Here is a 25,405-nt window from a genome sequence, read left to right on the forward strand (position 1 = left end):
CTGGGTACGTGTGTGAGGTTGAGAATCGCTAATCTAAATAATGTACTCAAAAGAACCCATCTAAAATGCCAGTCATGTTTTAGCAAATTAAAATCATTTAAAGAACATGAAATGCCCAAATGGCAGTGTATCTACATAAACCAATAAAACATCTGTTAGTGGCAATTTAATTTTAATATCTTTTCAAAAAATCCCCAACTTACAAATTAGTACACATTTGTGTATATGTTTACACCAACAAATATCTATCATTCATTCCCTCCTCTTTTCTGGGGCTCCAAGGTGACCATGTCAGTCAGAGCTGGTGCTCCGAGGAGCCCCTCGGTTTTGATACTGACTGCTGGGAGTGGCTGGGTGCCTCAAGGGCAGGGTCCACTCTACAGCACCACAGGCAACGAGCAGCTTCTGTTCTTGTCTGGATGCACAAGGCAGATGCCATTTCTGCTGCAGCCCAAGTTCACATATCCAGGTGCTTGTAGAGTCTACGACTTTTCTCTTTTTTATTTCTGTTACCATGTTTTTTCCAGGGCTTCCCAGCCCCGCTCTCAGAGCTCACGGTAGTTGCAGTGACCAGGCCACTGCCAGGCTTGTAGCCCATCACAGCCTGGACTCCTTTGGTCAAAGCTCTCACGTTTTCCTATGAAACAAGAAGAAAACATTGTTTGAGATGTCAGCAGTCTCCTTTGGAGGAGACTGCACAGTGTTATTTATGGAGGACTCCAAGATGGCGGACTTCCACCTCCTTCACTGGTCCTCTTTCCCCATTCTCAGCGTTCTGTCTTCAGTTCAATCTCTTTCTTCTCAACTTTATTTAGTCCCATAGCTTCTAATACCATCTAGAACTAGACTCCTAATACCAGTTATTTTCTGGAAGTTCCTATCTTGATATCAAAATTCAACCTGCCTCAACCCAAATTTAGTTAGAAGCTGACTCTCCATTCTTTATTTCACCTAGTGGTATAAGAATTCACCCAGCCGCCAAGACAGCACACTCTGTCTTCAGTGTCTATCACATACAGCTAGCCACTCAGTTCTGTTGATTCCAGTCTCTACAACGTTACTCATCTATGCCCTCCTCTCCATCCCCACTGCTAACCCAGATGTTCATTAGCTTTCCCTAGACCACGGCAAGACTCCTCCACTGCTTGATGATCCAGTGTCCACATTCCTACAAGAGTTCTCTGATCATGTGTCCCACTACAAATCTCTGCAGGCTCCCTGTAGCCCAAGGAATCAAGTTCATATTCCCTCACATGGCACACAAGGCCACCTACACATGGGCTCTTTACTGACAAAACCCACGCTCCCATATCTTTATGCCCTTGTTCACACTCCTCCTTCTGCCTGGAAATCTGACCCTCACCACTCCTTCCAACTGGCACATTTTTCTTTGTCCCTTAAAGTCCAGCTTCAGTATCGCTTCCTCTCTGTAGCTTTCACTTACCCACTCTCACTCTCACTCACTCCCAAGACAACTGCTCCCCAATCTGGGTTCACAAAGTACTTGACTTCCACCTCCGTCCTAGACCTAACATGTCATGTTCTTTGTTAACTTGCCCGTGTTTCCTTTGCTAGAATGTGATCCCATTATATAATCATTTTATAATAATTGTGTCTTACTTATTTTGGTATCCCAGGTCCTAACATAGTAGTTGGCACACAGAAAGTGCTCAAAAAAGTTCTGATAAATTTGTGATTTAAGTAAAACAAAACAAAAGAAAAAAAACTAAACAAATTTTAAGTTTACTTAGCAAAAAGAATTTAATCCAATATGATCTGCAAGTGTAAAGCAGTATCTCATGATTTCTTATAACAGTGAAGTATTACTCTGGAGGCTAAAGCTTAGATTCATGCATTATTATATTGTAATTAACTCTCAGTTTTCAGCATTCTTGTACATGACCTTTAGAAATGTTTTGTAAACACTTAAAAATTCAACTTGTCCTGTATGACAGTAGCAGGCTCAAGAAAGAACCTGTGATCTTTCTGCATATGGGTAAATTTTCTGTTAAATATTGGCAGCCTTGGATATAATTCAAACTAGGAGCCACAACAATCTAAGTTCCATTCCAGCTTTGTCATTTAAAACAAGTGTCCCTGGGTAAGTCACTCAGCCTCCTTGAGTCTCCATGTCCTCGGTGGTAGAATGGGGGTAATAACATCCGCTTGGCCTGCTGCACCACAGGCTCAGTGTGAGGCACACAAATAACGCCCCAGATGAACACAGAGACAGTCATTCTCTGGATACAACTGACCACCCCCCCAGCCCCCTTTTGGCTACTGTAGTCACTTAAAAGCATTTAACAAATACATTAGGTACAATTACATGATTAAACTGTTCTGCATATAAAGTTGTTCTTTAAAATGCTGCATACAAATTGTAGCTGTGAGGTAAACAACTAAAGTCATTAAAATGTGCTGGCTCAGAGAAAAGACAACCTACTAAATGGGAGAAAATATTTGCAAATCAAAAATATGATTTTAAAAGCTTGTATCCAGAATATACTGAGAACTCTCAGAACTCAACAACAAGCATTCCTCCAAAGAAGATATACACGTGCCAGTGAGCACATGAAAAGATGCTCAACATCATTAATCATTAGAGAAACAAGTCAAAACCATGAGACACCACCTCACACACACTACTAGGATGCCTAAAATAAAAAAGACAGAAAATAAAGATTGGCAAGGATGTGGCGAAATTAAAACCCTCATACATTGCTGGTGGGAGTGTAAAATGATACAGCCAGTTTGGAAAGTTTGGCAGTACCTCAAATGTTAAACATGGAGTTCCCATATGACCCAGCAACCCCACCCTAAGTATGTACCCAAGAGAACTGAAAACATACGTCCACACAAAAATTTGCACGTGAATGTTCACAGCAACATTATTCATAATAGAGAAAAAGTGGCAACCACCCAAATGGACATCAATAGATAAATGGATAAACAAAATGTGGTATAGCCATTCAATGGAATATTATTTAGCAATAAAAAGGAATACAGTACTGATATATGGATGAAGCTTGAAGGCATTATACTAAGTTGAAGTCAGTCACAAAAAGACCACATACTGTATGTCTATTTATATGAAATGTCCAGAACAGGCAACTCTATATAAAGAGAAAGATTAGTGGTTGGGAGGGGCTGAGGGGAGAGGGGAATGGGAGGGAATGCTAATGTATACAGGGTTTCCTTTTGAAGTGATAAAAATGCTCTAAAATTAGTGCTGATGGTTGCACAACTCTGTAAATATACTATAACTATTGAACTGTATATTTTAAAAGGGTGAATTTTACAGTATGTGCCTGATATTTCAATAAAACTGTTATGCAAAATGTGGTGGGTCAGAAGTTAAAGAAACTTTAAAACTTACCTGATGGAAAAAAGTTTTGTCAACTACATTTTCAATCTGTTTTGCTTTTCTATTTCCACCTGGCTGCACTTTGACTTCACCACCATTCATTCTGTTCTCTAGGAATCGCTGGTGTTGATGCTGAAAGGTCACTGGATCTCTTCCAGGAGGAGGATGACAGTACAGAAGTTTACCCTACAAAGACAATGCGAATGACAACAGCGCCTTGTAAGTGCCATCTGTGTAAAGTCCTCAGAGGAGACATCTCCACACGGGCACACTGTGCCAGAGCTTTCTGCTTCGTGATTAAGCTGGCTGAGCCGAGTTTTCGTCAACTCTGACCACAGAGTCCTCACTAATATGTGATGGTGATCCTAGTGTTCTAGATGCCTAGCTCTTCCCAGAGCCCCAAACTAGCATGAAACCTGTCTCCTCTGTGCTCCTGCTACCTTGTCTGCATTTCTACTAGAGTATTCTTCAGAACACTTATATGATTATACTGAAGAAGAGTATTTTCCAAAACAAAAACCAGGACACAGTGGACAGTATGACTGTACTCATGGCGATACTGGGCAAGTTGCAGTTGTTCACTGGGTGCAAACTTTCCTCTTTCCAGCATAAACACTGAAAACTGGTTGTTTTTAACTCACCTTCTCATCTAGTTTTATAAATGGCAAATGAATAAATAATTTATCCATACAAATGTTCTATTAACTACTTTCTTCCTGAATTGAAGGCGAGAGAATATGGCTGCTCACTTTTACTTCTCTGTTCCAAGAGCTCTGCTGATGTGGTATTGAGAGGAGGAGGGAATAAAGCCAAACCATCACAACCAGTTATTATTCGGGCCATGTTGTGTGTATTTACGGAAAGAATTAAGCTTAATATATAAAAATTATTGTGGGCTAAGTAAATGCCAGGCACTGAGCAGAGTGGTGTGTTTGTGTGTATGTATATACACACACACACACATCTCCATATGCATACACTGTTCTCACTTATTTCCCATAACGATCTCATGAGAGAGGCACTATTCCTATTTTATTGAGGAGGAAACCCAAAACTTAGCAAGTTTTCATTTGTAATATGAGAATAAAAACCTCAGACTTATTATTTTTAATGAGATAATACTTGTAAAACACTTAGAACTATTCTAGTGGGGTTAGCTTTGCATAAATAGTAGCTATTATTATTGTTACTAGATAAGTATAAGAAAATAGGCACATACACAGCTATAGTTAAGGAAGATTGTGATATGGCTGCAACAGAAACAAGCAAAGGGCTGCAGGAGATGGAAAGACCAGAGGCATAAATTTATCACTTTCACTGATAACAGATGTTCAGAGATCTTCATCTCTCATATTATGTTGTCAGTCACGTCTATGATTTATATGGTGCTAGCTGCCTTGGATCAAGAACACAACTCCAGCTATAACACAATCTCAATGAGAAAATATTCCTTTATAACTTAACAGGTTGCCATTATCTAAGAACACACTACGGAGAAAGAAGATTTACTTATTCAAGAGCAACAAGAAGCAAGGTTCACTCACATTGACATAATCCTTCAGGATGTAGCGCGCAGATCGAGGTTGGTCTGGCTGCCCATGGGCCGTCATGAATCCTCGCATATCTGTGAGGAGAAATGAAATTTGCAACACCTAAGTTAGGAAACAGAACACCACAACAAACACAACTGAGGTGATGGAAATCTAGCTTTTTCCATCACTACATTAACTACGTAAACTATGTAACCAAATAAATCACTACACTAACTATGCATCCTTACTCTATTTCTTTAAAAAATCAATTAATGTAGAAAATATTTTGGTTAGCATTATAAAAACATTTGATAATCTAGGAAAATAGACTAGACTGTTATAGTCTGATATCCTACCGACCACCTAGGCCCATGCTGTGACAGACACATTCAATTTCTCTCTACTCCAGTTATTTCTTTCATTTCTTGACTGTAAACATTTATACAAGGAAGCTACCTGGAGAACGCTGTGTTGTCCTATTATTAGCAAAACTCAAAGCCACAGGGCAAGTTTCCTTATTTAATGATATAGCTACACTTTTTTCAGTTTCCCAAACATACAACAAAGACCCCTTTGATATTAACTCAGAAGAGTCACAGAGCAGCGACGTTAAGGATACGGGGTTTGGCAGACAGGTTGGGTTCAAAACTCAGCTCCCTCACACACTAGCTGTGTGTTGGCTTTAGTTTAGAAGAAAATAGAACCCTAGTTCACACCATACACAAAAATACATTTAGTCAGATTAAAAATCTAAAGGTTTAAAAAAATAAAAGATTACAGGAAAACAGTTCTGTCCTCTTGGGATAGGAAAGGTCTTCCCAAGTAAAACACCAAGTCCAATTGAGCCAAAAAGGAAAAAAATAGTCTATTAAAATTAACTTCTACAGGGCTCGAGAAACCATAAACAAACATTGGGAAAAACATTTATGGCACATGTAACAAAGAACTCCCACAAATCGTTAAAAAGCCAAACACACAGAAAAAGGTGATTCCCAGAAGAAATATAAACGGCCATATAATATAAATATATTATATATTATAATATATAATATTAATAATATATAATAAATATAATATAAATACACATACAGGGACAGATGCTCAATTTCACTAGTGTTTAAAGAAATGCAAATTAAAATGAGTGAGTGACGGCACTTACAATGAACCGCCAATGACGCTTCTTTACAGCCCTGCAGACGGTGATCTTAGAAACCGTACACATGTGGCCATCCATTTTTACAAACTGGCTTTTCCCTTATTCTGATTTTATCAGACAGAATTAGATGACAAAATCTTAAAACACTCTCATTCTTTCAGTTTCATCTGGAAGTCAGACCAAATGGGAAGTCTGGTAGAAGCCCGCCTTTCCCCGTTTCAGGCCAGCACAGTGGAGAGAAGTCTGCATTAGGAAATCTGGGTTCTCACCCAGGCTCTGCCACTGACCAGAACCACCCCGGGGCGGTCATTTCAGGCTCTGCTGTCAGATTAGCTGTCTTAAAAAAAGGGGGACGAGAGCTGGGTGATCTTCAAGTTCTAGGACTTTGTGACTGTACCAGTCTTACCACAAGTGCTTAGCACTTATCCTCTTTAAAGTCTCTCAACTAACTCCTAGGTCTGATTTAAGCGTGGTTTGTATCAAATCACCTTTCTCCGCCAGTAGACAGATTTTTTTCCTTCCCAAGAGCTGGTGGAAATTCCTTTAAAGGCCAGCCACACATGCAGGAAACGCTTCTAAGGCTGCTCTTCTTTACCCAGACCACCTTTAAAGTTTGTATTTAAGGTAAAGAAGTCACAATCAGCTGGAGAAATGATAGGCAAAGGTAACTCCCAGTAGAAGTGGGGTAAAACATAGAGACAGGAGAGCTGTGGACTCATTTTAATGTCAAACGAGGTTGGCAAGGGACCGATGGACGGGCAAAGAGGACGTTCTGTGTCTCCATCCTAATCAGCTCCACTCTGTCGCAATCTCTGAGGCTCTCCCTCCTGAGGCTCCCTCACAACTCTCCTACCCTGCTCTGATAAGTATACTCACTTTCCTCCCAAGAACCCTTTTCTTTCCTGATAAGGAGAAGACTCCAGAAAAAGCCAAGACAGCCTCAGATGAGAACCTGTGTCTACACCTGAGTACCATCAAAGTGGTGAATGGCCCTACGGGCTTTTTCTTAGAAGTGGGTGACAGCCGCTGACAGGCCCTGCCAGGGCTCCCTGTGGGGCCTTTACAGTGACGGCATCTAGGCCTCCCTCCTTCAGGGAAGGAGCGCATGGGAAGATGTGTTTCCCAGGGATCGATTTCTGTGCTGCAGGTTAGGAGAGGGCAGACCTGGGGAAGAGGCAGAGGATACAAGCATCTCCTTCTCTAACTCTAAAAGCACTAACACACCGAAGTGAAGTAACACTCAGGGAGCAGTCAGCTCTCCCTCCCTTACGGGTGGACCCTGAAACCATCACCAGATCAACCTCCTGGAGGTCACCTCATAGGCAAGGCAACAGAGACGACAAAAACATCAACCCTCAAAGCTGACGCAACAAATGCTAAGAAAAATTCTGAATTTGTATCTTTGCAGACAAGCATTTCTCTCATTAAGTATATTATTTTTTTTCATGTTTTAAAATAAATCCCAACTCACATCCATAAGCTGTCAACAGTTCTTCTGATGTTGGAGGTCGACAGGGATCCTCATCTTCTCTAGGCTTTATGATATTAATGCCATAGGTAGCTTCTAAAACGTATCTCGGAATATTCTGGCAAACATAAGCTTGTGAAGGAATACAGTCCCCTGAACTGAGCCCGGCCCTCCCACGCTGTCTGACACACGCCTCTAAGAACATGGTACTTCAGCACTTTTGACAAAAAGCTGCTCACCTCTCCAAGAGGAGGGCAGTTACTGAAGATTGTTTTTTTTCTCTTTTAAACAAAACTTTATGCCACACCAATGATCACTTCCAAATGAATCCTTTAAAAATAACTATTAAAATATTATCTCTGAAACAGACCTTAAAGCTAACACATTTTTACCCTGAAAAGCATGATTCTAAATGAATGATAAATTTGTGAGATGATCCTAATTCAGGAATAAAGCACGAAGAGTCTTTGTTTCTAATCCTTACAACTATGCAAGCAGAGATTATTTTTTTCCTCCCTTGTCTAATTACTCAGACTTTCCTTAAGCCACGTACAACCTTCTATCTTGTACCAGTTATTCAGGCACGTGCTCCATATCCCCCCCCAGATCTAACCTTGAAAGGGCAGGATCCACATCTGATTCATGCCTGTGTCCTCCACAGAAACCAACCTAAGCTGGCTTGTAAATGCTCAATGCGTGCCTCATTACTGACTTACAGAGAAACTTAAAATACACAGAAAAGCATAAATAACATAACACCTGTGTTTCCAACTACCAAGAATTAATAACAATATTTCACCTACTAAAAATTACATTAAAAAATTCAAACATTATACCAGTGCCTCCCCCACCCAGGGGAAAGCAGTTTGTGGTGCATCCTTCAGCCCACTTTTCACACTTTCACATTCACAGGTATCTATTAATACGAAGTATCAATTTACGAGAGGAAAATCTTTACAAAAATGGTGTCATACTGTACATATAATGTTTTGAGATTTAATCAAGTTGCTGTAGGCAGATTTAGTGTATTCTTTTTAACAACTTATAGTATTCTATTTTAGCGATAATATATTTTATTTATCCTGGTAAATGAATTCTTACTCATTACTTCTTCTAGAAAGAAAATAAATTGGGGTAAACAAAAAGTTGTGGCCGTAGGGGTAGTCATCAGGGATCTTGTCAAGAACCGTGCAGCACCTGACATTTTTCCTTACTCACAAATCCACAAGGTCGTGTGCCAATTTCATGGAGCCTCCTCTCTTCTGCCAGGATCCACAAAATAGTAACAGACTAACCCGTCAGCCTGTAAGTAGGGTGAAATCTTACACCCTGCAGGTCTTAACAGATCTATCTTGGACTACTTTTTCCATGCTAGACACTATCCTAGATACTTCACACAAAGTTAACTCATTATGCTGCTAACAGGCAGCAGAGCTCCCAATACTCACTGTGAGAGCTTAGGCCAACTGTTTAACTTCTCTGTGCCTCAGTTTCCTTAAGTTTAAAGAAACGGGAACAATAGCAGTACCCACTTCAAAGGTTGTTTTAAGAATTAAATGAGTTATTACTTGATAAATGTTTTGTAAAGCACATAGCAACCATGCAATAAATGTTAGCTATAATGATTAAATTCTCCCAATCAACTGTGAAGCAGCTATTATTACCCCCATTTTATAGAAAAGGAAAGTCTCTGGAAGGCAAGTTTACCGAAGTCACTCATACAGTCAAATTCAAACACGTTTGCAAGTGGGGGCTGAGATTCCAAGCCTGGGTTGTTCCATTTGTACCAGGCCACACCGCTGCAATCAGGACATGAGGGTCTAATTCTGAAGTCCCAACGTCATCTCATTGTATAAACTTGGGCAGATCACTAAGAAGTATTTTAGATTTTCCATTCTCAAGATATCAGACTTGATACCTTGCATCAAATGCAAGGCAATGTCCAAACGGGAAGCCCTCATATACACATAACAACCAGAGCCTGCGCAAAGCAGAAAGGATATTAGTGACACAGGTGGGACGTGATCTCTCATCTGGTCAATTGGGAGGATTCCACTGCAAGTCATCTCTGCCTTGGTAGAGACAAAGGATGGCATCACCAGGCCTGGGCAGTCACATAAGCAGAGGCCAGGTTCCACATAGAGAGTCTGCAAGACAAGTAAGAGGTTTATGCTGGGCATACAGCAGAGAAGGGAAAGAAGGGCAGCATATGAGCGGCAAAGAACTTCAGAAAATACCCAGACGGAGAAAGTGGCTGAGAAGCAAACACAGAGGTCAAGGCTGCAGAAATACCTGAAAATGCTTGGTGTGCCCAGGAGTAGCAGACACAGACACTTTCTTGTTGCCCATGATGGTGTTGATAGTTGAACTCTTACCAACATTTGGGTAGCCCACCTAGAAGAACAGTCAACAGTGTATTTCTCAAAGACTCAAAGATGTTACATAAATAGTGGCAACACTAGCATCAGTGTCTGGTTGCTTAGAAGATTACTTGAAATAGATGCTGTTTGTTACACAATTTTTCCCCCTGTGGTGTGACTGCATTTATTCTGACTTGTCTCCAGCGATGAACAGTCAAGCAAAGTACGTTTAATTTTTACAGGTTTTGTTATAACAGCAGATGCTATAGGACACCTCACCCCCTTGTTCTCAGCCCCCCCTCCCCAACACTGCTGCACCTACAGGCATTTCGCTGTTTCCACCGCATGTTCCACACTGTGGGTGAAGCCAAGCATCACACAGATGTCTTAATCATCCCAACACACAATTATTTTTAACTTTTAATGACTTATCACCAAGTTTCTGTCTTGCTAGCTAAAAACTGTAACTGGCACAAAGACCTGATGTGGGTTAATAAGCTATAATACTCACTTACTCTTGGGTTCAGGGTAAGACAATATCCAGTCCTTGCCCTCTGCCTCTCCCCAACACTATCAATAAATCTGAAACTTCATGTTGCCTCAGCTCAAGCAGGATCATACACAGGAACAAAAGAAGTTCTCAAATAAGATGACAAGCAATCTTTTTGCTTAAATCACACCACCCTTGTTCCATGCTTTCTCTCAGGCATTCCTCCATGCTTCCAAATCCGATTCCCACTCTGAGATGGGGCCAAGGACCCTCCATCAACGTGACTGGAAGATTATAAACACCATCCTGCTGAACATAAAATCCCAACTTTCCACCTATTACAGAACTCACACTGGCCATACTTTCACCATTCCAGCTTTAACTCTCACCACTCTTCACACTTCAGCCACACTCAATTACCTGCCATTCCATGAACACACTTTGCCACTCCTGGAGCTTTGCTTAAACATTTACCTTTATCTGTCAGGAGTGCCTTTCCATTGTCACTTGTCAAAACCTCACATTATACTTGAAGGTGCAACCTCTCATAGAAAGATTTCAGATGACCGCTCATTAATTTCCATGTTCTCCTACTGCTTTGTGTTTATATCCTAATTACATATTATTATTTGTTTGAATGTTATTTGTTGGGGGGAGGGGACTTCTGTTGCTGTCATCTCCCCCACTCCCCAATCACGTTCCCTCATTATATACCCCTATAGCATGTGGAACTTTCCCCTCTTCACACTCGTCGCACTGGGAATTACAGGCCCTACGAGGGAGTGGACTCTGTCCGTCTTGTCTACTAAAACAATGCCAGGGCCCAGAAGCATGCCTGGCATGTGGCAGGGGATGAATAAATGTTTGCAGAGTGAATAAACGATTCTCAGGATTTCTAGAGCAAGAAATTCTGAAAGTGAGAGAGCCTGCTTAGCATTTCCATAAATGTGAGAAAGAAAGAAACCAACTCTTAGGGAAGCTGGGCTTTCTTGCACATGTGGAAAACGAATTTTTAGCAATATGGAGAAATGAAGCCTTAAAACTGAGAGAAGTTAAGTAACTTTCTCCAGGTTGACAGCAGGTAAACCAGTTCCGCTGCAGAAGTGGGATTACACAGAGGTCTGCCTGCCTCCAGGGACAACTCTTTGAACTGTGGACTAAAATCAAACGTGAGCTACTACAGATTTAAGTAGGCTTCTTATTGGGAGGAGGGAACGGAGGCTCAAAGTAATGAGGATTAACTATATCTGGCGTGTAATTTAAGAGCTGGAGGACTTTACATCTGCCATGATCTACTTTCTTCCATTCTGTTTCATTCTCTTGGATGGAAATGTTTAAAATAAACACCTTATCACTGGAAAATTTTAAAAATAAATAAATACCTTCTCTAACATCTTACATTTCTTTAGCTAAAGATGGGGCCATCTGGAGCCATGCTGTATCTCCTGGGGGTTTGGGCAGTTTTCAAAGCTGCCCTTGGAATTAGGGGAAATGGAGTTAGAGATGTGATCTCCTTTCCCCCATTTGTAGTGTTTATGCAACTAAAGCAATTGTCATAGTCTGCCTGTCCCCAAGATGTTGGGATTCTCCCTAACATGCATCTGAACATTGACAGTAATAAGCTGGCAAGGATCACAGGATGCCAAAAGCTTACAGAAAGTAAGAACGTTGGACTGGAAGTCTGAAGACAACATTAAAAGCTCTCTCATTCTAGTATCTCTTGGTAAGTCACATGACAGGCAGGGCTGAACTGGAAGGAGACTAGAGAAGGTAATTGTTATGAACACGGGTGTAACCAATATAAGCCTTGAGAAAGTTCACGCTTTTGAGCTGGCTTTGCCTGCCACACTTCGGACTCCCATGATGCCAGTGGGCAACAAGAAGACAGCAGTTCCCTATGATATCAGAAGCCTGACTGGTCTCTGGAGTTCCAGGGTAGCTACCAAAGGATGGGGAATAACGATCTTCATGTGGTAACAATTTGATGACATATTTCATCTTACCAGTCCAACAGTAAGTTGCCCATCTTTCACCTTCTTCCCAGTGTGTAGATGCTTAAAGATCTCCAATAATTCCTGCTTTGATACCAGGTGGCTAAAATTGTGTATTTGCCTCTTCTCCGGAGTCTTCCTGCCCTGAGCCTCAGAATCCACAGTACAGCTTTCTCTGCAGTCCTGGCCGCCGGCCTCTTCACCAGGGTTGCTGTCCTCTTCCGAACATGTCTGCCAATCTTCGTCCTCCTCCTCCTGACAGTCCTCATACTCACTGTCGTCTTCATCACTAGTGGCAACTTCACTAAGTGAGAGAGAATTCCCACCTAGAAGATGTTCAGTGTCATCATGTGGAGTTTCAGCCTCATCGCAACTGGAGTTTTCCAACTCAGTTGCGTTGGCTTCTTCAGCATCTCCATTTACCTGTTCCTGATGAAATAACAGAAATCACAAGAGTTCTGAAGTGTCTAACAACTGCACTTTTCACTCTAGTGAAAATACTCAAGAGCTGGTTATCTCAGATGCACAGAGGACAAGGAAAGTCATGAAGGGGACAACATAAGCCTTTCAGTGCAGGGACACAACCCAACTCTCAAGAGCAGTGTCGTGCGGGGGCGAGGGCGGTGGGCCTGCACTTTATACATTTCTGTATTACTTAAACTTTGTACAAATAACATCTATTACTTTTCTAACAGATCAATCTTTTACGAAAGCAAGGATTTAGAAAAGCCCATGTCAAGCTGAATTCTTTGGCAGTATATTATTTTGCAATGGGCTGTAGAATAAAACAAAGCATTTCTCATTAATAATAAAACATGTTAACATTCTCCTCTCTGAACAAAGCAAGAGGGGTGTAATCTGAGCTTCACTTTACATTTGCGTTTTTAAAGACAGTGGTTGCAGGTTTAGGGGAACTGCTATTCCTTTATAATCGCCTTTAAAACTCAAAGCACCATGGGTCCTGGTGCCCTGCGTATGAAATGCAGGAGCAACAAAACTCAACTCCGTATGCGGAAATTATTCACCAATTAAAGACTTGCTTTGAATAGAGAAAGGTAAGAAATCATTTACTATTCACAGGTGTGTTAATTCTTCTGCATTCCTACTGATAAAGCAGAAATAAGGCAATTTACAGTGTTACTAATTTATATCAACAAGGGTGAACTGGTTTGCATTTACAGGTGATGCAAACCTTGCTGTTAATATGAGCAGCTGTCACGGAGGAGAACACAATGAACACAGTTAAACAGGTTTCCTAAATTTTAGGAAGGTACAGATATAAACAAAATGTCGGAAAAGAGGTAGGATTTCCTAACCATGCCTGGCAAGTCAAAAAGAAATATGGCTTACAACAGAACCATAGAATTGGAAGCAACTTCTATGACAAATGAGCAATGAATGTAAAGAAGTGAGTGAGTCTTCACCGTGAGCTCTTCTGAATCATTTCAAAACACAAGAGAGACAGAAAACAAGAATGTGAACTCAACGTGGATGTAAGTTAGGAAAAGTAAGGCAGAAGAGGTTTAGGTTCAACAAAAATGATAAAGATAAAAAAAGGACTTTGTAGTAACTATATTAAAAATAAAAAGAAAACAGGGGCTGGCCTGGTGGTGTAGTGGGTAAGTTCGTGTGCTCTGCTTAGGTGGCCCGGGGTTCGCAGGTTTGGGTCCCGGGCACGGACCTACACACCACTCATCAAGTCATGTTGTGGCAGCATCCCACATACAAAGCAGAGGAAGATTGGCACGGATGTTAGCTCAGGAACAATCTTCCTCACACAAAAAAGAAAAAAAAAGAAAAAGGGAAAAGTCAATCCTTTGAGGAACAGAGTGCCATTTAACAGATGGCCAAGAGAAAACCACAGTACTCATTTCAAAAAAGGTCATATTTTTGTAAAATAAGAAGGGGCAGAACAACTATAGCAGAAGACCCAAACTTCAGAATGGCAAGAAAACAGTGAATATCAAGCCATTTTTAGACATTCCTATTTGATCCTCAAATGACAGATGTGATTACAGATATGACATCACAACAGTAGCCGGTTATTTTTTCTTGGGAAATCGCGAAGAACAGTAGAGATTTCAGAAGACTTGGGAGGAGCGAATGGTGCCTGGCTTTTAAAAAGGGAGAAGGAATATCTTCCATAAACCACACACTGTTAACCCACAGTCTGATGTGGAAACAATTCCACAAGTTACCTGGTGAGCCCTAAAAAGCAGACAGACAGCAACAGGAGCCAGCAAGGGTTTCCCGAGAACAGATCACACAAACAAACCCCATTTCCTGGTGGAATTTACTACTTTGCTAACAGTCCAGGGAATACCACAGATGTAGAAACTAACCCTTTTCCCACTTTTGATACGGTTATTGGGTTGGCGCACCAGGGCTAAGAGATATAGTGATTAATATTTATTCGAAAACTTCAGCAAGATAGCAACTTTCAGGAAAGATGTGAAACAAAAGAAATGATGGTTAGGAGGAAAAACCATGAAGCCAGACTGCCTGCGGACAGTAAGTACTTATACCTAGTGTTAAGAAGATTAAATGAATAAAGTATGTAAGGTGCTTAGGACAGTGGTGTGTAGCAGAGAATAAGTTTTCCATGGGTTAGTTTTTATTAACAACAGTAATAAAAGAATAATTACTGTTATATCCTTGCAAATACACCTGTATTCCTCACACTAAAATGCATGGTACAGGGTGCTTGATAAGTCCACAGGACGTTACAGAGTCCTACCCTTGGTCCTCATCTGTTCAGAAATCTTATCAGTGACTGGAAAGATACACAGAAGGGGAAACATACAAATCTGCAGATGATTCAAAGCTAGAAGGAAAAAAAAGCAAACTGCACATCCAAAATGAACTCTACCTTGGCCCCAAATCACTAACAATATTTAGTAGGAAAAGTACTATTCTAACTTGAGGTAAAAACAAAATGAAAAACTTTTTCCACATGTAAAGATGAGATAAGATTTGCTTAATAAGGCCGTTCCTTTTTAAAAAATGTTTGAGGGATTTGGTTGTTCATAGGTTCAATGAGCCAAGAGCACAATGTAGCTCCTTTGAAACGGGATGAATTAACAACAACAAAAAATTATTAGGGGTATTTTGATCACACGAAGGAAGAGTCCCTCTGTATAGGCTCTGGGCAAACTACCCCTGGAATAATGTGTTCAATTAGGTGCCACCAATTTTAAGTGTGATCCTGACACAGGCAGACAGGCACTCAGGACCTGAGTGCCCCGGAGATGGTGTCTACGATGAATAGGAGAGCAGAAAATGTATCGCGTGAAGACAGAACTAAGGGGACAAAGGAAGAGCCCTTAGTCAAACGTTAGGGAGGAAGGCTTAGTTTCCCTCAACAGAAAAACTTCCTAAATTTAGAAATAAAGATTGAGCTCCCTGGTCTCTGTCATTTAAAGTGGTCACAGGGAGATTAAAGACTGTGCCAGGGAGGTGGAGGAAGGAAGTCTCCAGAGGCAGAGCTCACTACCTCGGGAGCCCATCAAGGCGGGGGTACTGTGTTCCCAGCACCAAGTTCAGCATACTCCACAGCCAACAGATGGTTGATAGAAAAGGAAAGGAGGAAGACAGGAGAGATTAATTCTCTTCCAGTTCTAAGATCTTATTATTAATTTCTTTTCATAGTTATTATTTGTTATTAGAAAATAAACCCCAAACTGTTGGTGTAAAATTTAAAAAGATATAGACAACAACACGGAGGCTGGTGTGGTGGCGTAGTGGTTAAGTTTACACGCTCCACTTCAGTGGCCCAGGGTTCAAGGGGTTGGATCCTTGGTGTGGACTTACACACTGCTCATCAAGCCACACTGTGGTGGTGTCCCACATACAAAATAGAGGAAGACCAGCACAGATGTTAGCTCAGAGCTAATCTTCCTCACAGAAAAAAAAGAGAGAGAAAAAAGAAAATGACATGGTGTATCTTAATTTAGGATTACCTCATTTCTTTGTTTTCAAAACAATGTCAAAAGAGATTCTAATCAAGTCCTGAGAAGTTACTACATCCTTCAGTTGTACCTGCTTTTCTTAAAAGCAATTATAAAGTCATTATGAAACTTCCTATACAATTTCCTGCCTAAAATTTTTAAAAATGAAAAATTACAGCTCACATCAGTGTGTAACACAGAGCGCTGGGGACGGCAGACTGTTCCACAACCTAAGAGAGTAACCTTCTGACTCATTTTTCTATAGGTCATCCTACTATCATAGCATTTAGGGAAAAAACAAACAGACACCCTGAATTCCCACAAATCTCCAATAAGAAACAACAAACAAAGCACATTAATCAGAAACTGAAATCCTCCGTGGAAGCCAACCTGCCCAACTCCCCCAGGTTACCTTGGAGTCCCCAGTCAGTTGAACGGCTTCCGCCAAAGCTGACCAGAAAATAACCTTCACATCTTGTGTTTCAAAGTGCGTGGCCCAGGCACTCCGCTGCTCAGCAGTCAGCAAGTCTGCCTTATTGATCAGAATGACGTTCTCCTTCTCGCCATCTATTTCTTTCACATAACGTTCCTGGGCAAGACAAAGATATTTAGAAAGGCCTCTTCGAACAAGTAAAAACTAGGCAAATTATATTGAAGACCCCCAGCTCTGACTCAAAGTTTTTACTGCCCCCATTTTTAAATCACTCCTAATTTAAAGATTTTTCATCATGGTACATTCTACTGATCCTTTCAGTAAGCTTTGAAGAGAAGTTAGGTCACATAAACTTAGAAATATTCTTTTTTTTTTTAACATGGGTTTTTTTTCTTTTTTAAAGATTGGCATCTGAGCTAACATCTGTTGCCAATCTTTTTTTTTTCTTTTTCTCCCCAAAGCCCCCCAGTACATAGTTGTACATCTTTTTAGTTGGGGGTCCTTCTAGTTGTGGCATGTGGGATGCCCCCTCAGCATGGCCTGACAAGCGGTGCCATGTCTGCACCCAGGATCTGAACTGGTGAAACCCTGGGCTGCCGAAGTGGAGCACACGAACTTAACCACTTGGCCATGGGGCCAGCCCTAGAAATACTCTTAACATAAGAAATTGAAATGGTAAATAGAAATGCTTTCCCATCCTGTTGAAGTATAGCAGGTTCTTTCTCTTTAAATAATGTAGCTCCTCTCTTTAATAACACTGAATTGTTTCTTTTAAACAAAGTTAAAGCATTGCATAACTAGTAGATTTGGCAGCTAGCAGGGACTATTTTTCAGTCAAGTGATGACAGTCAATAATCTCATCTTTTAATGTAAAATATATTATTGAAGTCTAAAAGAAAAACAAGACTCAGTAACTGAAACTAATTCCCAAGCACAGCTCTTCATTAGAAAATACAACAGAGGTATAAAAGCTGACTTTATAAGTTTCATCATTAAGATTCTTGTTATTGTCATCAGTGGATTTCAAAATAATCTGTACTGGGGGCTGGCCCTGTGGCTGAGTGATTAAGTTCACGCGCTCCGCTTCTGCAGCCCAGGGTTTTGCTAGTGTGGATCCTGGGCATGGACATGGCACGGCTCATCAAACCATGCTGAGGCGGCGTCCCACATGCCACAACCAGAAGGACCTACAACTAGAATATACAACTATGTACTGGGGGGCTTTGAGGAGAAGACAAAGAAGAAAAAAAAAACTCAACAAGATTAGCAACAGACATTAGCTCAGGTGCCAATCTTAACAAACAAACAAACAAAAAATCTGTACTATTACGACTACGGTCCTCAAACAGAAACAGGAATACTTCACATGCGTACAGTGTTTGATTAATTCAAATCCTGTGTTATTTCATGTAATCCTCATACCTTAATTATTACTCCCTGTGGTGCTTTACAAACTTAGTTCACTTGTACAATACCACAGGAAGTAATAACTAAGGTGTGAGAAGAGAGAACTTAACGGGATGGATAAGAAATAAAGCGACTAGGAATATACTAAAGAAAGTAAATTCTATTTTGACTGACGTCTCTTAAAAAAGAAACACTGGCAAATGTCTATTAACAAAGTAGTTTCTAAACTAAAATCTAGAAAGTTCATGTAAGTGTTTGTGCCTTCCTGCAGATGGAAACAATTGTTTTAGAAGAGAAAACATCTGTCCAAACAGCGGCATTATGCAAGCTCCTGACCTTGGGAGGAGAGGGAGGCCTCGCAAACAAAGCGAGAGGACAGAAGGAATGCCTGCCTCCAGTTACCACTATGCTGTCCATACGCTACAGTGACGCTGTCCCCCCACTGCTGCTCCAAGGACTTTACGTTTGAATCTCGCCACACTTTACTTACCAAATCCTCACATCTAAACAGGAGTGGGTTTCGAGCATCTACTATCTGGACCACAATGTCACTGAAAAACAAACGTGAGATACTCCAGTCACTGTGAAGTGAAAGGAAACACTGACCATGTAATAACAGGAGCAAACACTTGCCACACATTAAGCACTTGACATATGTAACTTTTTAAGGTACAATTATTCCCAGTTTACATGAAGAAACTGAAGCTTAGAAACAGTTAAGTAACCTGTCCAAGGTCACCAGCTACCAAGTGATGAGGCCAGACTGGGAACTCTGGCAGTCAGAACCAGAGGCCATGCTCCTAATTAAAACATTTGCCTGCTATCATATGCCCTGGAGAGGCTCTGATGATGTTTCACTGCTAAAACTGCAATGGTATCTTCCAGTAAACTCTCCTGGCAAGATAAAAAGAGTATTCCAAATACTTCAATCCAAGGTGAGGTATGTTGCTCATGCAGTACCTAATCTACAGTTGTGTTAAGGCCTCAAAAGTAAACTAATAAATCACTTGCTGACAGCTGCCACTATCAAAGCCTATATCTTACTTAAACCCAGGGCTGACAAGAGAAAGTACACATCTAGCAAATAATCATCTACCAGTTCCAAGAATGCATTCAAATGGCAAAAATACAAAACAGCAAAATACCAACATAAGTTGCCACGCTGAATCAGGAATGAGTCCAACTACAAGAAGACATCACAATGAGAAAACTTTCTGCAGCTGAGAGCAAGCCCCTCAAATCTCTCACAAATGTAGTGGGGACTACAGCAGCCCAGCACTGCAGCAGTAAGTACTTCACGTCTCTGGGAGGATGAGCCCTTCCTTCAGCCTCTGTGGCTGGGAGGACACTCTAAGGGCCGGCTGTGACTGCCACCGAACGGGAATAAGGAGCAGATGCACCAGCACCTCACAGCGGTCTCCCCCATGTCCACACCTGGTTAGCCTGTTCCGAGGTAACTCAGGCAACGCTGAACACCAAGGAAGTAACAACTCTAGGTTACCACTTAGGGCAGGCTTTCACAGTCAAAGTGGATTTTCTTTCAGGATAGTTAAATTTCCAGCACAATCTTGTGATTCAAAGGAACTCATAGACTTGCTAATTTATGAGGAATTGTTTTTAAGTCTCTAATTAAGTGGGTCCCAGTATTTCTTCTTTCAGGTGATATCTACCACTTTCAAACTGTGAGGATTTAACAGTAAATGCAAGAATGATTGCAAAGAAAAGGATAAAGCCTGATAAACTAAAATTACAAGGTCCACAAACATTATGTCTACCTATCAAACATGAAGGAAGAATAATCAGCTTAGAAACCACTAAGAAAAGAAGACAAATTTTAGACAGCTTGCTTTGTGTGCTGAATTAGGATGCAGAGCAAAGTGCCAGCTATGTACCAGGAAGGGCTTACGCAACAATGGAAGTGCCTTATCTTACAGGAATACAGTGTTCTGCCCTGAGTGCCTCAGCAGTTTCCTGCATTTCAATGACATGTTATACATCAAATCTTTCCTGATAACTTGAAATTAAAGAGGCAGATGGCTTAGCCTGTTACCAAACAGGAGACATCTGCTGTACAAAAGACATCAGAAAACATGTCCTGTTAAAAGATGTGGCAGCAGTCACTTTATTGGTAATATTTCCATGTAATTCAGATCCACTTCCACATGATATAAATCAGACTCCTTGAGTTAGAAACATGTTCTCTCCTATAAAAAGAGAAATATCACATAAGAAAGATAACAGAGCTGTATTATAAATCCAGTGAAGCGAGAAGTTTCAACAAGTACAGGCTCACTCTGGGGAAACCAGTGGCTTGCTTAGGAGCACAAAAAGCATGTAAAGGGCCTCCCTGTTAAACGTGGAAGAATGAGCACATACGGTTACCTCTGCTCCTTCTCAAAACCTACAAAAACTGAAGTAAAGGCTGAAACTCATTAGGACAAAGAGGAAGAAAGAACAGCACTAAGAAATGTCAAACTAACCAAGAAGCAAACCTGTTCATGTCCCAGAACCACAAGAACGCTCAGGATCAGGAGCGTCAGATCCACTCTCAAGGCAAGAATGAGGTATGGGACTAAAACCAGTCTGACTAGGGAGCTCTGAGGTCTGCTCCCCTGTTCATTCAGCCAGACAACTACACCCCTTCAATCTCCTCTCTCAATGGCAGAAGGCCAGGGTTTATTACGGAGAAAATGAACCTGAGAGGCTTCAAAACTGGGACGTCAAACACAGGAGAAGGCGGGAAAGAAACGCTACGCTGAGAAAAAGGGGATTAAACACGAGTCTACATATCAAATGGTGAAAATGCCCAACGCCCTGGCATTGTACCACTGCTGTATAGCCTCATTCTCTTTATGAAACTGGCTGGCCCTACGGAGAATGCCGATAGATAGTAACATCTTGGATTATTCCAACAAAATAAAAATTGATCCCTGCTCAGTCACCAGATCGTGAAGTTCACCAGGTGGCAAACTTCACCTAAACAGGTAGTCCTGTCAGTTGGCCTTGTAATGCTTCGTTTTTAAATATGAACAGACAACAAACATCACTGACATCTGAGGAAGGCCTCCTACCTAAGAGTCAGAAACCAGAATAAATAGAAAAAAAGGAACACAAAGGAAAGAGAGCGTGCAGATGGGGGCATTCCCTCAAGGTCGAGGTTTTGATATTTTAGAGCTTGTTACCATTTTTCTTTGGAGTACACACCCTCACCTGCTAATGACGCACCAAAGGAGAGATCAGGTCACTCTGCTCCACAGAAGTTCCCAGAGAATCACAGTGGGTCTTCCCAAGCCCCTTCAAAGGGGTCTGCCCAGAGCAGCAAGCTTCTACTTTTTCAGGCTTAGAGACTTGCCTTGCTATCCTGACCTCCCCACATCCCAGCCCAATAGAGCTCTCTGTCCCCAAGGGAGCAGGATGGGGGAGGCAAGGAAGTGACTTCTCAAAAAACAGATATAATTCACACATCATAAAATTCACCCTTCTTGAAAGTACACAACTCAGTGGTTTTAGTATATTCACAAAGTTGTGCAATCATTACGACTACGTAATTCCAGAACATTTTCACCACGCTAAAAAGAAATGTAAGTGACTTTTACAAGTTTAATCCAAGTCACAATGCTAAATGTGCTAACACAGTCACGTGCCGCACAATAACATCTCAGTCAACAACAGACGGCGCATACAACAGTGGTCCCCTGAGATCAGTACCATACAGCCTAGGCGTGTATTAGGCTACACCATGTAGGTTTGTGTAAGTACACTCTGTGATGTTCACACAATGATGAAATCAACTAACGACTCATTTCTCAAAATGTATCCCCACGGATGACTGTATCCTTTTCTGAGAATCCCAATTAAAGTACCCTATTTCCTAACGTTCTTACTGGGTATATTTCATGGATTAAAAAAAAAAAAGAGCCTGAAGGTTCCAGTTAAAAAGCATCACTTCAAATATAAGATTTATTTATGAAATCCTTGAAAATAATTCACACTCTTTCAGGAAAACAAAAACCTTTTCACTATACCAAAGAGGTGAGACTGGAGAAAGTTGATTTATTAACTTCTAACAATTAGGACAAGGAAAAGACTGAAAATATCCCATTCTCAACTTATTAAAAACAATTCTCAGAGAATTAAAGCCCAATTTAAACAAATCACCCCTTGGGGCCAGCCCCATGGTGTAGCAGCTAAGTTCAGTACACTCTGCTTTGGCGGCCTGGATCCTCGGGTTTGGATCCCAGGCAAGGACCTACACCACTCTTAGTCATGCTGTGGTGGTGACCCACATATAAAGTGGAAGAAGACTGGCATAGGCGTTAGCTCAGGGCTAATCTTCCTCAGCATAACACAAAAGAAAATAAATCACCCCTTGATTTCCCCCAATCTTTATCCACTGCAATGACTCAGCCCACTGCCTTTCTATCTGTAACACAGCAGGAATCACATTATCTTTGTATTTTAGTAGGTACTGAGTCATGTTGAGTGCAAGGACTGCATTTCATTCATCTGTGTGCTCCTGGTGCCTGGCACTTTGGTTGGCCTCCCCCCATGTCTGCTCTTTGCAGGCAGATACCTACCCCTTTTCACACCCATATTTTCCATATTACCAGTCGGAATTCAACATAAATTTGCTGAAATAACTATAGGTGTAGAACTCATCTTACAGAAAGAGTTCATCCTTCTCACATGCTTATCAATCTAATAACAAAAAACACCTATATTTAGAAGAAGTACATTATCATACTTTCAGTTTTTATGATAATTCTCAATAGCCTTTTGCACAGCTTAATCCCTGTGTGCCTCCCCTCTATACCTCGTCCCTGGGCTGAGGAGCATATATTGACACCCAAATCTAATATAACACTAGTACAATGTCTTCATGACACCAAAAGAAAATGGTAACTTACCTTCTCTCAATCACCCTCCAGAGCTGGCGCCAAAAATCCAAATTTCTTTCAAATGGAGTCAATATCAGCTTTTGTTCCTCTTCTAGCCTGGCTTTAGAATGAAAAGTTTATATCTTTGCCAGATTATAATAGAAGGTTTCAAGTAGTATAACTGATTCTCAAATTCATTGCATTAAAAAATAAATACACAACTATTAACTGTCAAATTATTTGTATATACTTTCTGCTGAGTCAATATGAAAATCAAATTTAAATTTTATACTTAAGCTATTAAAGCCATGGAAGTTTATCTATCACACAAAATGACATTTCTCCCATACCTCTCCTTCTGGAAGAATGCTCAAGAGAGCAGCGATCAACTCCAGGGTGACTAATGGCTAGAGAAGAGTACGAAAAGGAGAGACAGCCAGCAATGGAGCAGAGTAACCAACTCACCATCTTTGTGCAAGGATGTATGTGCACCCAGCAATGCTATTTGTGCTCATAAGAAGAAATCTACATATCCTTTTTAAAAGAATCAAGCCTCCAAAATGCAAATAGCAATGCAAGCACACCAAAATGTCTAACTCAGAATTTCAAGGCCAATCTTCACATGGTCTAACACTCACCAGACAAGCTGACGTCTCCATTCTAGGAAGTTATCTTTCTCTGCCTGTTTGAGTTCTTCTGGGCTAGTGTTTTTGTTCCACTTTGGTCTAAAACAATCACAGAAGACAAAAAAAATTCCACATGAGTTACCAAAATAAAAAAGGGGACCTGGATTTAATAATGGCAGCTGAGAAAAGGAAGCAGAAAAAAAGGGAACATTAAATTAAAAATTTTACACTCAGTGGCCTTCTCGTGCCTTGTAATGTCCTACATTCTTGTTCAACTCACCTCCTTGGTATACACAAGAACTGTTTGTTTTTTTCATGGAGTTTCTTAATTCTCTGGCTCTCCTCAAAAGACAGCAGTCCAGTTCTAGCCTCAGGATGCACAAACTTAATATTAAGCTTCTCTGTTTATAGAAAAGAAAAGTGCTGTTACTCAAGTGGCAATATAGATAGTGAATGTGGGCCATTACTTGGAAAACCACAAATTTGAGCACCTAAAACGGAATTTAAGCTATCCTGATTTAGATGTCATTAGCCTTGGACAAATTATAATTTTCAAATTAAGTTTTATGCTAAAAAAAGGGAATGAAAGAAAGAAAAAACCTTTACTAAAGCTTTCAAAAGGCCAACCATTTTTTCAAGTACTGAGTTTATAAAACTCCGTGTGCTGAATGCACTTCATGGAAACAGAAACAGTAAGAGCAGGAAGAGATTGTAAAGATTCAGGATAACCAATCTCCTCATTTACATACAGAGAATAATTCTAAGACAAGAGGAGTTGGGCAGGGGGAAGCAAAGATTCAGCAAAGAGACTCCAGTTAGAATTGGTGAACTATTATATTACTATAATTTATATATTTATGATGAGTGCCCATAATGAATGTTGTATAAGAATTCATTTATTCAAAGGAATTATTATTTAAAGGAATTCAAGGAAATAAAGAAATGCTAAGTCCGTGTACAAACTACAGAGACCTCTAGGCCTCTCTATTTCACCACACACAGCCACCTCATCTCCACGGGGAGGTGACTCCACCGAGATAAGCACCTGAGAAGTCAGCTGAGCTTCTTACCGAAATGCTAAGGGAAGGTCCTATTCAAAGACAACAGGACATCTTCACCAACGTTCCTCCTGATCATTAAGCAAAGATGGAGGTCCGTTATCCTCGTCAGACCACTGATACCATCTACTACCGTGGCCTGCACAGTCCAGTAACCCAGAACAGTGAACCCAACCACCATTCTCATTCATGCCATCCTCAACCAACAGTCAAAACAGACATCTTCTAGCCCCATGTCTGACAACTTTTTCACATTAATTCCTCCTTCCAATGATTTCGCACCCAACAATCCCACTTAGCTTTGTCCAACCTCTGCAAACACCTCTAGCCCCTTGATTCCTTCCTCTTCTCCTAGTCCATCATCCAACTCGTAGCTTCATTTTTTTCCCTATTTGCTACAACAATATGATACATCCAGTCAACCACTCTCTGAATGAACATCATCAAATTCTTCACTCCACTGTACCCACTCCCAAATCTCCAACCTTAGAGAAAACCAACTATCCACTCCCATTCTCATTTCAGTAGCAATGCTATGAGTGCTGCTGCAAGTAATCACACAATAATGCAGCCACCTGGCTCTGAACTGTTGTTACTATCAACACTTGTGACACCAAATGTGTGTCTTCCCACACCAACAACCAGTTCTCCAACTCTCTGGACACCAACTGGGTGTCCTAAAATTCAATTCTATTC

At 40.8% G+C, this 25,405-nt stretch overlaps 1 protein-coding gene across 1 annotated transcript in view; it reads right to left on the bottom strand.

Moving 5' to 3' along the window:
* Positions 1–155: 155 nt before the first annotated feature.
* Positions 156–25,405, bottom strand: part of LSG1 (large 60S subunit nuclear export GTPase 1) — a 30,543-nt gene continuing 5,293 nt past the window's right edge. The window contains exons 3-14 of the mRNA XM_014732826.3: positions 23,932–24,052; positions 23,664–23,750; positions 23,056–23,142; positions 18,639–18,699; positions 16,721–16,897; positions 12,374–12,790; positions 9,813–9,914; positions 9,524–9,667; positions 7,524–7,647; positions 4,909–4,988; positions 3,377–3,550; positions 156–637 (exon numbers count right to left, since the gene is read on the bottom strand). Of these exons, the coding sequence (XP_014588312.3) occupies positions 458–637; positions 3,377–3,550; positions 4,909–4,988; positions 7,524–7,647; positions 9,524–9,667; positions 9,813–9,914; positions 12,374–12,790; positions 16,721–16,897; positions 18,639–18,699; positions 23,056–23,142; positions 23,664–23,750; positions 23,932–24,052 (1,754 nt within the window). The 3' untranslated portion in view covers positions 156–457. The remainder of the gene's footprint in view (positions 638–3,376; positions 3,551–4,908; positions 4,989–7,523; positions 7,648–9,523; positions 9,668–9,812; positions 9,915–12,373; positions 12,791–16,720; positions 16,898–18,638; positions 18,700–23,055; positions 23,143–23,663; positions 23,751–23,931; positions 24,053–25,405) is intronic.

The sequence above is a fragment of the Equus caballus genome, chromosome 19 (genome assembly GCF_041296265.1).
Source record: "Equus caballus isolate H_3958 breed thoroughbred chromosome 19, TB-T2T, whole genome shotgun sequence".
In the NCBI taxonomy this organism is placed as follows: domain Eukaryota; kingdom Metazoa; phylum Chordata; class Mammalia; order Perissodactyla; family Equidae; genus Equus; species Equus caballus.